Genomic DNA, 13,545 nt, shown 5'->3' on the forward strand with positions numbered 1-13,545 from the left:
TTCTACAGTACCCAACGAGAGATTATCATTAATTTATCCCTGTCACACCCTGTGGGTGTGGACATTTCCCTGATTTCCCACTGCATAGCCCACAAGGATTTTATGAGATTCTCTGCTGAGATCCCAATGTACTGTTTCTAGAATAATTTTTTTTATTGAGTTAACATTGGTTTATAATATATAAATTTCAGGTGTACATCATTATAGTTTGACTTCTGTATAGACTACATTGTGTTCACTACCAAAAGTCTAGTATCCATCTGTAACCATACAAATGTCCCCCTTTTCCTCTTTTGCCCTCCTCCCACCCCATTCCCCTCTGGTAACTACCAATCTGTTCTCTGTATCTATGTGTTTGTTTGTTTGATCTTTCACATATGAGTGAAATCATATGGTATTTGTCTTTGTTTGTCTGACTTATTTTGCTTAGCATAATACCCTCAAAGTCCATCCATATTGTCAAAAATGGCAAGATTTCATCCTTTTTCATGGCTGAGTAGTATTCCATTGTGTGTGTGTGTGTGTGTGTGTGTGTGTGTGTGTACACACACACATTCCACATCTTCTTTATCCATTCATCTGTCAGTGGGCACTTAGGTTGTTTCCAGGTCCTGGCTGTTGTAAATAATTCTGCAATGAGCATAGGGTGCATCTATCTTTTCAAATTAGTGTTTTTGTGTTCTTTGGATAAATACCCAGAATTGGAATAGCTAGATCATATGGTAGTTCTTTATTTAATTTTTTGAGAAATCTCCATACTGTTTTCCTTAGTGGCTGCACCATTTTACATTCCTACCAGCAGTGTATGAAGGTTTCCTCTTCTCCACGTCCTCTTCAACACTTGTTATTTTTTGCCTTTTTAAGAATAGTCATTCTCATGGGCATGAGGTAATACCACATTGTGGTTTTGATTTTCATTTCCCTAATAATCAGTGATGTTGAACCTCTTCTCATGTGCCTTTTGGCCATTTGTCTATCTTCTTTGGAAAAGTGTCTGTTCAGATACTCTGCCTATTTTTTAACTGGGTTGTTTTTTGTTGTTGTTGAGTTATATGAGTTCTTCCTGTATTTTGGAAATTAACCCCCTATCGGATGTATGATTTGCAAATATTTTCTCCCAGTTGGTGGGTTGTCTCTTCGTTTTGTTGACGGTCTCCTTTGCTGTGCAGAAGCTTTTTAGTTTGATGCAGTCCCATTGTTTATTTTTCCTTTTGTTTCCCTTGCCTGAGGAGACGTATCCAGAGATACTGCTAAGACCAATGTGAAAGAGCGTGCTGCTTATGTTTTCTTTTTGTGGTTTCAGGTCTTACGTTCAAGCCTTTAATCCATTTTGAGTTAGTTTTTTGTGTATGGTGTAAGATAGTGGTCTACTTTTCTTTTTGCATGTGGCTGTCCAGTTTTCCCAAGACTATTTGTTAAAGAGAGTTTCTTTTCTTCATTGTATGTTCTTGGCTTCTTTGTTGAAAATTAGCTATCCATAGATGCGTGGGTTTATTTCTGGGCTCAATTCTGTTCCCTTGGTCTGTGTGTGTGTTTCTCTGCCAATATAATGCTGTTTTGATTACTATAGCTTTGTAAGTAGACTTTGAAATCAGGGAGTGTGATCCCTCCAACTTTGTTCTTTTTTCTCAGAATCGCTTTGGCTATTCAGGATCTTTTGTTGTCCCATATAAATTTTAGGATTCTTTGTTCTGTTTCCATGAAAGAGGTCATTGGGATTTTGATAGGGATTGCATTGAATCTCTAGACTGCTTTAGGTAATATGGACATTTTAACTATGTTAATTCTTCCAATCCATGAACATGAAATATCTTTCCATTTTTTTGCATGGTCTTTGATTTCTTTCAACAATGTCTTATAGTTTTCAGTATACAGATCTTTCATCTCCTTGGTTAAATTTATTTCTAGGTATTTTATTCTTTTTGTTGCAAGTATAAGTGGGATTGTATTCTTGATTTCTCTTTCTGTTAGTTCATTGTTAGTGTATAGAAATGCAACTGATTTTTGTCTGCTGATTTTTTTTTAAAGATTGGCACCTGAGCGAACAACTGTTGCCAATCTTCTTCTTTTTTTTTTCTGCTTTATCTTCCCAACCTGCCCCCGTACATAGTTGTATATCTTAGTTGCGGGTCCTTCTAGCTGTGGCATGTGGATGCCGCCTCAGCATGGCCTAACGAGCGGTGCCATGTCTGCGCCCAGGATCCGAACCGGCAAAACCCTGGGCCACCGCAGCAGAGCGCGCGAACTTAACCACTCGGCCATGGGGCCGGCCCTGTCTGTTGATTTTGTACCCTGCAACTTTACTATGTGTAGAATATTCTTGAATGCTGAAATACAGAATTTCATTTCTTAAATATAGAATAAAAAATTTCTTAAATATAAAATCCTTTAAAATTTCTTTTCAAAACAGGAATTTGGTTGTTCTTTTACAATGTTTTTTCATCAGGAGTTAGTTTTCATAATCACCATTTACTTTTCTTGGTATTCATAAACCTAAATTCATAAATTCAAAATAAAGAATAACTTGCCGTAACAATATAGGTACATTAATGATGAGTTTTGAGTAATATGTACTAGAGGAGTTTGCAGCTAAAGGAGTTCTGTGGAAGGTGGTGGGTTCTGATTTTTTTTAAGCAACTTTATTGAGATATGGCTCACATCTCATACAATTCACCCATTTGAAGTGTATGATTCAGTGTTTCAGTATATTCACAGATATGTGCAATCATCACAATAGTCAATTTTAGAACATTTTTTTCACCTCAAAACGAAATGATGTATGCTTTACCTATCATACCCTGTCATACTATTCCCTCCAGCCCTAAGCAACCACTAAGCTATTTTCCATCTCTATTGGTTTGCCGATTCTGGACATTTCATATAAACGGAATTACATAATATGTAGTCTTTTGGGAGTGGCTTCTTTGACTCAGCATAATGTTTTCAAGGTTCATCCATGTGTAGCATGTATCAGTACTTCATTCATTTTTATGGCCAAATAATATTTCATTGTATGAATATACTGCATTTTGTTTAACTATTCTTCAATTGATGGACATTTGGGTTGTTTCCGTCTCTTGGCTATTATGAATAGTGCTACTGTGAACATTTGTGTACGTTTTTGTATGTACATATGTTTTCACTTCTCCTGGGTGTATGCTGAGGAGTGGAATTGCTGGGTCATATTGTAACTATGTTTAAGTGAGGAACTGCCAGACTTTTCCAAAGTGACTGCACTATTTTATGTTTCCACCAGCAATGGTCTGGGTTATTCTGTTGTTGTTGTTGTTGTCGTCTTTGGTGAGGAAGATTGGCCCTGAGCTAACATTTGTTGCCAGCCCCCTTTTCTGAAAACTCTTTTTCTTTTTTTGCTTGAGGAAGATTGTCCCTGAGCTAACACTTGTGCCCATCTTCTTCTGTTTTCTATGTGGGATGCCGCCACAGCATGGCTTGATGAGCAGCGTGTAGGTCTCTGCCTGGGATCTGAACCTGTGAACCCTGGGCCACCAAAGCAGAGCACACGAACTTAACCACTATGTCACTGCGCCAGCCCCTTTCTGGGTTTTTTAAAGTAGTGAATCAGTCCTTCATTTATCTCTTAGATCTTTAAAATTTTAAAAGTGATTTATCTTTTCAAAATGCCTTGTATATTATCTCATTTTACTCTTCTTTAGCAAGTGTGAAGTTCTGTTCATAAAACTTGGTAAAAGACAAGTTGTATTTCCCTCCTACTTTAAATTAAAATTAATTTATTCCAGGGCTGGCCCAGTGGCACAGTGGTCAAGTTCGTGCGCTCTGTTTCAGTGGCCCAGGGTTTGCAGGTTTGGATCCTGGGTGTGGACCTAGCACCACTCGTCAAGCCATGCTGTGGTGGCATCCCATATAAAATAGAGGAAGATTGACAAGATGTTAGCTCAGCAGCACTCTTCCTCACAAAAAATAAAATAAAATAATTTATTCCAACTTCCTACCTGCCTCATTATATGAGAAGTATTTTATCTCAGTTATGATTGGGTCTCTTCCCACCTCCTACACATACAGGTACACATACAGATCATTTAAGAATGTCACCCTGAGGTGGTGCCAGGTAACTAAGGGAGCAGAGTCCCTTGTCCCTCATCACTGCCATCATTGGGTGCTTCCTCTGCCCCTAATCATTGTGTCCTGCCATCTGATTAAATACCGCTATTGCAGAAAATTCAGAAGTACTCTTCACAGTAACCTCCTTCTTGGCCACCAACAGCCTGCATCTTCTTGTCCTCCATCCAGGCAGCCTTCTGCATGAGGCACCCTTTTCTGTCACTCCATCTGATACTTTAGCCAGGCTCTGGGGAAGCATAATTCTCCTTCAGGACTGCTGCTTTAGCTTCAAAGTAGTTTCTCTTAGCCCCTTCTTTCAGGGACTGCCCAGTCCCCTCTTTTCTGGACTGAAACACAAGGTCCTTTCCTCTTAGAGGGTGGTAGTTGGGTTGAAAGGCTCATTAGACCTTTAGAAAGGGCATCATAAACACATATATTTTTTCTTACGTGCTCGGGCGGCAACTGAGTAAGGATATGCTGATACCAGTTATTTTTTCTCTCTTGTTTTTCTTAAGATAGCTTCAATGTAAGCTATGGGAGTAGCATTTTTCCTGTTTTTTAGAAGAGAATACGTAAGGAGAGCCTGGTCAAGATCTCACAATTAGTAACAGAATGAGAACTGGATGTTGGGTCCTTTGTTGCTTTGCCTCAGGTTTTTCCTCTAGAATGTACCTGCCTTTACTTGTGATCTAGGCATTAATCAATAAGTTAAATATGAATTAACGTACTTGCTAAAGTTATTCAAGCATTTTCAAAATAATTTTTAAAAGCTGGTCAGTTCCTGGTGTTGTTAAGAGATGTTTAAGGACTCAGAACTATATAGTAGTATTTGAAATGGACTTGCGGGAGATTTGAAAAGTTGCTTGTGTCAGAAGGGAGAGACCATAATAGATGGAGGGTGAGTGAAAAACCTTCTTTTCTTTCTCCCGGATATTGCTGGGTATCCTAACATTTCTTGTGGCAGAAAGAGAAGCTCAGTTTAAGAGGTTGGTGGTTAAAAGAAAATGGGGACTCAGGAGAAAATGTGGTGTAGTTTGTTCATTTCAAGCCCTTTAGTGAGTGTACTTGCGTCTTTACTAAAGAAAAGATCACTTTTTTAAGGATAGAAAACTTTGGATGATAAGAATGTTTAGGGGAGGGTATCTGGATATTTTGCGAAGAGAAGTGATGCTGTGGGAGGGGATTTGCTACTAAGTAAATTCCATCAAGATCATGTGTTAGTTGTTTTCCTGCTTCACTAAGTGTAAAAAATGAAATCCAGGTTAACTGAAGGACATGTCTTAACTGAGAAAGGCTATGAAATTTGTCTAAAAGAACTTTAAAATTAGGTGTGATGTCAAGATATCAAGTGTACTTGGGGTCAGAGAAAGGTAGAAGATGACCTTGGAATTGACCCTGAAGATTTTGTTAAAAGCAGCCCAGCAGCAAATATTTACTGGCTGTTTATTGAATATCTGCCATGTGCTGGCTCTCTTTTCAGCATTGGGAATAGCATGAACAGGACAGAGCCCTTCCTTTAAAGCAGCTTAAATTTTAGTGGGGGAGACAAACATAAACAAGTGAAAATATAAAAGAAAGAATTTCAGGCAAGTGCTATGAAGATGATAAAATAAGGTAAAATCTAGAAAGTGACTAGGGGATGCCTTACTTGGGACAATTAGGCTATTCCTCCCTGAAGAGATGATGTTTATGATGAGACCTGATTGATGAGGAGCCCGGTTGGGGGGTGGTGATGAATGAAAGAGTTTTTATATTCTACTCAAGTTTTAGACTATCAGCCATCTCAATGGAACTAAATGTAATGGTTTATATAATTTTACGTATAAAATGTTGGCATATTTTAAAATACTGTGATTTACCTGGCGATGAAGAAAATTCGTTTTAATTACTCAGATTGCCACCTTGAATTTCTTGTGGCTTGCTTAGGTGCAAAAATAGACCTTGAAATTCTGTTTTAGAATTTTAAACTCAGTATAGTAGGCCACACAGGAATTGAGTCCTCTGGCTTAGTGGAGATTACCGATGTGACACTGCTCACCTAACTAGGGATATCAGAAACAAATGTCTCAACTGTGTTTGAGCACAAATATATGTATGCTTGTAATGGGGAAATGAAAAGTGAGAGAAGTGTTTAATTTTAGGTAGCTCTCTCTGTTTCTGTGTTTTTGCAAAAAGTTGAAGGAAAAGTAATGGAGAAACTAGGGAAATCTCTGACCATGCTTAGTGGGACTGGGGAAAATAAAAGGTTCCTGGACTCTGGAAGTTTGGTTGGCTTGGATGTATCTACTTTGTCCAGGCAGAATGTGCACACATACTGACACTGGTGTCTTCCCTCTGGCAGATGGCTCAATCACAAAGGAGTGAGACAGAAGCGCCTAAATGCCTGGCTGGGAATCAAGAATGAGGATGCTGATGAGTAAGCTCTCTGTACCTTTTCTGTCAGATGGCTTTGTTCCCAATATAAGACATGGGCCTTTTTTATACATGCTAAATGTTGGTTCTCATTGTCACTTGAGGACATGGAATCAAGAACTTTGCACCTCTTTTGAATTGAATTGCCTGAAGAGTACCCTACAGGGTCTTGAGTTCAGAGGCCTGCCAAACCACATCAAATCTGGGTGCATAAGCATTGCCCATTCAGACATTCATGTGTCAGCTTATTGGATGAGACATGTGAATTCTGTGCTTTCTGCACCATAGCAAGTAATCAAGTTGTTAAAAAAAAATCCAACTAATTGCAATTTCACTTTGTCATTTTGTGGTTGAAGAGTTAAAAAAGAGTTTTACTCATGAATTTGCTATTAGATATAAGTAACTTGATTGTTAGAATAATATTTTAACATTTAATTTTTAGGACCTATTTTATCAATGAGGAAGATGAAAGCCTGCCCCATTATGATGAGAAAACCTGGTTTGTTGAGGATATCAATCGAGTACAAGCAGAGGACTTGCTTTGTGGGAAGCCTGATGGCGCATTCTTAATCCGTGAGAGCAGCAAGGAAGGATGCTATGCTTGCTCTGTGGTGTGAGTTTTCTCTGGGGGCGTGACCTTTGAAAACTTCTGCATTGACTAGTAGACAATCAACCCCTCATAAAATTCAGATCAAATTAGTTGAAGTACAATAATGAGAACCCATGGCTTAGACCATTCATATTTGTACAAAGAAACCAGTTAGTTGCTTTAGGATAAACGATATCTGAAATTATTTCTGGGATTTTAATTTAAACGGTAAACAGGTTAGGCCCTGCAGTGTAACTGTTGGATTTCAGGTATCTGTGAAAAGTAGTATGAGATTGGTAATTGAAAAGATCACTTAATTCTTTAGTAGTCTCCTGCATGCCTGCCGTGGTCTTCATTGTCAGATTAAGGAAGGCTTGATTAAATAGAACTGTTTTTACTTCAGAAGAAAAACTCTATCTGAATTTTGTACTTAAATAGTCTTCTTTTGGGGTAAGTATGAGAAAAATGGAAAGTGAAATTCTTGGGACAGCTAACCATGCCTCAGTCAGATTTTGCCTAAATGTTGTGTATATTCCTTAAAAAGGCAAATTTCTTCATTGACAAAGACCATACTTAGAATGGAGGTATAGAATGACGGTTATGAGAGCAAGCTTTGATATCAAATACATTGTATTCAAATCCTGACTCTACTACTTACCAGAGGTGTGACCTAGTATAATTTACTTAACCTTTCTTTGCCCAGTTTCCTTATCTGTAAAATAAGGATAATAATAATATCTACTTGAGGGTTTTTGTAAGTATTAAATGAGTTAATATATGTAATGGAATGTGCTTTGATCATTGCTGGCACATAATAAATAAATGTTACCTACTAATTTTATTATGATAGTGACACTGCTGATGGACATGGCAGAAGGGAAGCAAAGATGACAAAATGATTTTGCCTTCAAAGAGCAAGGTGGTGAGGATAGACAAAAGACACTCATATTAACAGAGAGTTCACTACTTTCTTCTCCTTAGTGGTCTACCTCTGCCATGGGTCAGAGTTTGAATCCAAATTTACTTGGTTTCAAAGCCCACATTCTTCTATTGCACCATGCTTTCTTAATTTCACAGTTAAATATCCAAGATAAATAGGTATCAATAGGTATCATGTGCACATGAAGCACTGTTAATTTGAGTGGAGAAAGAGAGGGTTAGGAGGTTTTATGGAAGAGGTGGCATTTGAGCTGGACTTTGAAAGTATGAACAAAGGGATGTCTATGGGCAGAAAATGGGAGAGGAGTTGAAAAGTGCATTGGATTACTGTTGTCTGAAGATACAGCGACTTGAAACGTTTCATGTCTCTCTGACCTGGGCTGCCTAAGTTATCTGAGTGGAAATGGCAGGAGAGGATGGTTTTTGCAGGATTTGAGTTCTTTTAAAAACAGTAAAAAGAAGGAAGGCAATAAACCCAGTGCACTGGTCCCTCACCCTCACTTAAGTCATTTGGTGGCAGCCTGTGGGTTAAGGACTTGACTGGTGGAAGGTGCTGCTCAGCTACTCCCTGGAAGACCAAGGAACAGCCTGAATATCTTGGGGAGCTGTATTCTTTTTCTCCTTCTTTTAGCCACAGATTTGACCAGACTCAAGTTCACAGCAGTATGGATTTCCTTTCCCTGTGAAAACCAACTGCAGTCATATATCTTATTAGAGTTCATATTGAGGATGGTTGGAAGCAAAAGACTTCCACTTGTTTCCCACCCTCTCTGGCCACAGGAAGCCTGCCTACAGTGATGTCTCAGTATACTTAGGACATTTGCTAAATTAGGGGTATGAATAAGTTCAGTTTTTTAGGAGACTCTCGTCGCAAAATTAAAATGATCATGTAGTAGGAAGTCAAGTTATGAAACTCATTTGTTTTTCCGTTTTAATTTCTGTTAATGACATCATAAAGAAGCCTAAGAAGAAATTGCTTAACTCTACAGCCTTCTCAGGCTAAAGACCTGCAGCCAGCAATGTCTGTTGTCCACTAGGTTAGGGAGTCAGATAGTAAGCACTTGTGATCCTTATTGTTGTTGCCACTGAGGATTAAGAAATTTGATTAGGGATCAAAAAATGGGCTGGAGACATGAACAGACATTTCTCCAAAGAAGATATAATGATGGCCAGTAGGCACATGAAAAGATGCTCATCATCGCTGATCATCAGGGAAATGCAAATCAAAACTACACTAAGATATCACCTTACACCCGTTAGAATGACAAAAATATCTAAAACTAATAGCAACAAATGTTGGAGAGGTTGCGGAGAAAAAGGACCCCTCATACACTGCTGGTGGGAATGCAAACTGGTGCAGCCACTATGGAAAACAGTATGGAGATTCCTCAAAAAACTAAAAATAGAACTACCATACGATCCAGCCATCCCACTACTGGGTATTTATCCAAAGAGCCTGAAGTCAGCAATCCCAAAAGTCCTGTGCACCCCAATGTTTATTGCAGCACTGTTTACAATAGCCAAGACGTGGAAGCAACCTAAGTGCCCATCAACAGACGAATGGATAAAGAAGATGTGGTACATATATACAATGGAATACTACTCAGCCATAAAACAGAACAAAATCATTCCATTTGCAATAACATGGATGGACCTTGAGAGAATTATGTTAAGTGAAATAAGCCAGCAAGAGAAAGATAATCTGTGTATGACTCCACTCATATGAGAAATTTAAAACTATGGACCAAGAACAGTTTAGTGGACACCAGGGGAAAGGTGGGGTGGGGGGTGGGCACAAAGGGTGAAGTGGTGCACCTACAACATGACTGACAAACATTAATGTACAATTGAAATTTCACAAGATTGTAACCTATCAATAACTCAATAAAAAATAAAAAATAAAAAAAAATAAAAGAATAAAACTAGTTGGACTGGAAAAAAAGAAAAAAAGAAATTTGATTAGGGATAGACTAATGAGACAGGTCATCAAGGAAATGGAAGACTTGAACAACACTGTAAAATAACTAGACCTAACAGTCATCTCTAGAACACTCCATCTAGTAACACAGAACACATTCTTCTCAAGTGCACACAAACCATTATCCAGGATAGACCACAGGTTAGGCCACAATTTCAATAAATTTGAAAGTGTTGAAATCATACAAGATATATTTTCTAACCACAATAGAAAGAAATTAGAAATCAAAAAACAGAAGGAAATTTTGAAATTCACAAATGTGGACAGTAAACAACACACTCTTAAATAATCAATCATCAAGGAAAGAAAAGAGAAGTTAGAAAACACCCTGAGATGAGTGAAAACAGAAACACAACAGCTCAAAACTTACAGAACGCAGCTAAAGCAGTGCTAAGAGGGAAATTTATAACTATAAACATTTATATCAAAAAAGAAGCTCTCAAATTAATAACCTTCTTCCACCTTAAGAAACTAAAAAAAGAAGAGCAAAATAAATCCCAGCAGGCAGAAGGGAGGGAATAATAGAGATTAGAATGGAAGTAAATGAAATAGAGAATAGAAAACAATTGAGAAAATCAGTGAAACCAAAAGTCAGAATTAACAAAATAACAACCTCTAGCTAAACTCACACACACACACACACACACACACAAAGAGAGAGAGAAGACACAAATTACTAAAATCAGGATGAAAGAGGGGACATTACTTGTAGTCCTTACAGAAATAGGAAAAGATAATGAAGGAATGCTGTAAACAATTGTATTTAAACCTAGATGAAATGGACAAATTCCTGGAAGTACACAAACTACCAAAACTGACTTAAGAGGAAATAGAAAATCTGAATAGAACTATAAGAAGTAAAGAAATTGAATTATTAATTTAAAAAACTGCCCACAAAGAAAAGCCCAGGCCCAGCTGACTTCACTGGTGAATATAACCAAATATTTTAAAAGGAATTAACACAAGTCCTTCACAAGCTGTTCTGAAAAATAGAGAGAGAACACTGCCCAACTCATTTTACAAGGGCAGTATTACTCTGACACCCAAATGAGACAAAGATATCAGAAGAAAACTGTGGACCAGTATCTCTTATGAATATAGACATAAAAATCCTCAACAAAATACTAGCAAAGCAATGCCAGCAGCATATAAAAGGGATTGTATACCATGACTAAGGAGGATTCATGCCAGGAATGCAGGAGTGGTTCAACATTAAAAATCAATGTAATACATAATATATTAATAGAATAAAGGACAAAAATCACATGGTTATTTCAGTAGACTCACAAAAAGCATTTGACAAAATCCAACACTCTTTCATGTTAAAAAAACACTGAACAAACTAGGAATAGGTAGGTACTTCCTCAACTTGACAAAGAATACCTATGAAAAACCCACAGCTAATATTATACTTAATGGTGAAAGACTGAATTCTTTCCCCTAAGATCAGGAAGAAGGCAAGGATGTCTGCTCTCACCACTTCTAATCATTGTACAGAAAGTTCTAGGTAGGCCAGTTAGTCAAGAAAAAGAAATAAAAGGCATCCAGATTCGAAAGGAAGAAGTGAACTATTAGAGCTAATAAATGAGTTTAGCAGGGTTGCAGGTTAAAAGATCAGGATATAAAAATCAGTTGTATTTCTGTATACTAGCAGTGAACAATCTGAAAATGAAATGAAGAAGACATGCTATTTATAATAGCATCAAAAATGACAAAATACCTAGGATTAAAACAGAAGAAGTACAAGAGCTGCACAGTGCAAACTATAAAACATCAGTGAAAGAGCTTAAAGAAGACCAAAATAAGTAGAAAGACAGCCTGTGTTCAGAGATCAAAAGACTTAATATTGTTAAGATGGCAGTACTTCCCAAATTGATCTACATGTTCAGTGTAATCCGTATGAAAAATCCCAGCTGGATTTTTGCAGAAGATGATAAGATGATCCTAAAATATATATGAAAATATAAGGGATCCAGAAGACCCAAAATAGTCTTGAAAGAATGGAAGAGTTGAAGTATGCCTCCTAATTTCAGAACTTACAACAAGGCTATAGTAATCAAAATTGTGAGGTACTGAATAAGGGTAGACATGTAGATCAATGAACAGAATTGAGAATCTATTCAAGGAGGCCAGCCCTGTGGCCGATTGGTTAAGTTCATGCACTCTGCTTCTGTGGCCCAGGGTTTCGCTTGTTCGGATCCTGGGCGTGGATGTGGCACTGCTCCTCAGGCCATGCTGAGGTGGTGTCCCCTGTAGCAGAGCCAGAAGGACCTACAACTGGAATATACAACTATATGCTCGGGGAGCTTTGGGGAGAAGAAGAAGAAGAAAAAAAAAAGAAGATTGGCAACAAATGTTAGCTCAGGTGCCAATCTTAAAAAAAAAAAAAGAATTGAGAATCAAGAAATAAACCCTTACATTTATAGCCAGTTGGTCTTCAACAAGGGTCTCCAGACCATTCAACAGAGAAAAAATAATCGTTTCAACACATGGTGCTGGGACAGCTGGTGAGCCACATGCTAAAGAATGAAGTTGGACCCTTGACTCTCACCACGTACAAAAATTAACTCAAAATGGAGTATAGACCTAAATGTAAGAGCTGAAAGAATAAAACACTTAGGAGGAGACGCAGGGATAACCTTTGTGACTTTGGGTTGGGTAGTGGTTTCTTCCACACTGAAAACACAAATAACAAAAGAAAAAAGAGATAAATTGGAGTTCACCATAATTAAAAACTTTGGCTCAAAGAATACTATTGAGAAAGTGAAAGGACAACTCAGAATGGGAGAAACTATTGCAAATCATATATCTGTTAAATGACTAGTGTATAATACATAAAGAACTCTTAACAGTAAAAAGACAAATGCCCCAATTTAAAAATGGACAAAGTGTCTGAATAGACATTTCTATAAAGAAGATATATAAAAGGCCAATAAGCACATGAAAAAATGCTCAACATCGTTAGTCATTAGGGAACTGCAAATCAAAACCACAATGAGATACCAGTAGGATGACTATAATAAAAAAGATGGACAGTAACAAGTGTTGGCAAGGATGTGGAGAAATTGGAACTCTCATACACTGCTGGCAGGAATGTAAAATGGTGCAACCACTTTGGAAAACAGTTTGGTCAAAAAGTCAAAGAGTTACCATATGACTCAGCAGTTCTACTCCTAGGAGTGTATGCAAGAGAACTGAAACCATCTGTTCATACAAAAACTTGTACACGAATGTTCAGGGCAGCATTATTCATAATAGTCAAAAAGTTGAAACAACCTAAGTGTCCATCAGTTGATGAATGGATAAACAGAATGTGGTATATCCATACAGTGGAATATTATTCAGCCATAAGAAGAAATGAAGTACTGATAGATGCTACAACAGGGAAGAACTTTGAAAATGGTGTGCTAAGTGGAAGAAGCCAGGTACAACAGGTGATGTGATACTGTATGATTCCGTTTATGGGAAATGTCTAGAATAGGTAAATCCATGCAGACAGAAAGTAGGTTAGTGGTTGCCAGGGTCTGGGGGGAGGGAGGAATACGGA

General features: G+C 37.7%; 1 protein-coding gene across 3 annotated transcripts in view; it reads left to right on the forward strand.

Moving 5' to 3' along the window:
• Positions 1–13,545, forward strand: part of PIK3R3 (phosphoinositide-3-kinase regulatory subunit 3) — a 104,588-nt gene that overhangs the window by 86,917 nt on the left and 4,126 nt on the right. For all 3 annotated transcript variants that reach the window (XM_046662041.1, XM_046662039.1, XM_046662040.1), the window contains exons 8-9: positions 6,422–6,496; positions 6,935–7,105. In XM_046662041.1, coding sequence (XP_046517997.1) covers positions 6,422–6,496; positions 6,935–7,105 — 246 coding nt within the window. The remainder of the gene's footprint in view (positions 1–6,421; positions 6,497–6,934; positions 7,106–13,545) is intronic.

The sequence above is a fragment of the Equus quagga genome, chromosome 5, assembly GCF_021613505.1.
Source record: "Equus quagga isolate Etosha38 chromosome 5, UCLA_HA_Equagga_1.0, whole genome shotgun sequence".
Lineage (NCBI taxonomy): Eukaryota > Metazoa > Chordata > Mammalia > Perissodactyla > Equidae > Equus > Equus quagga.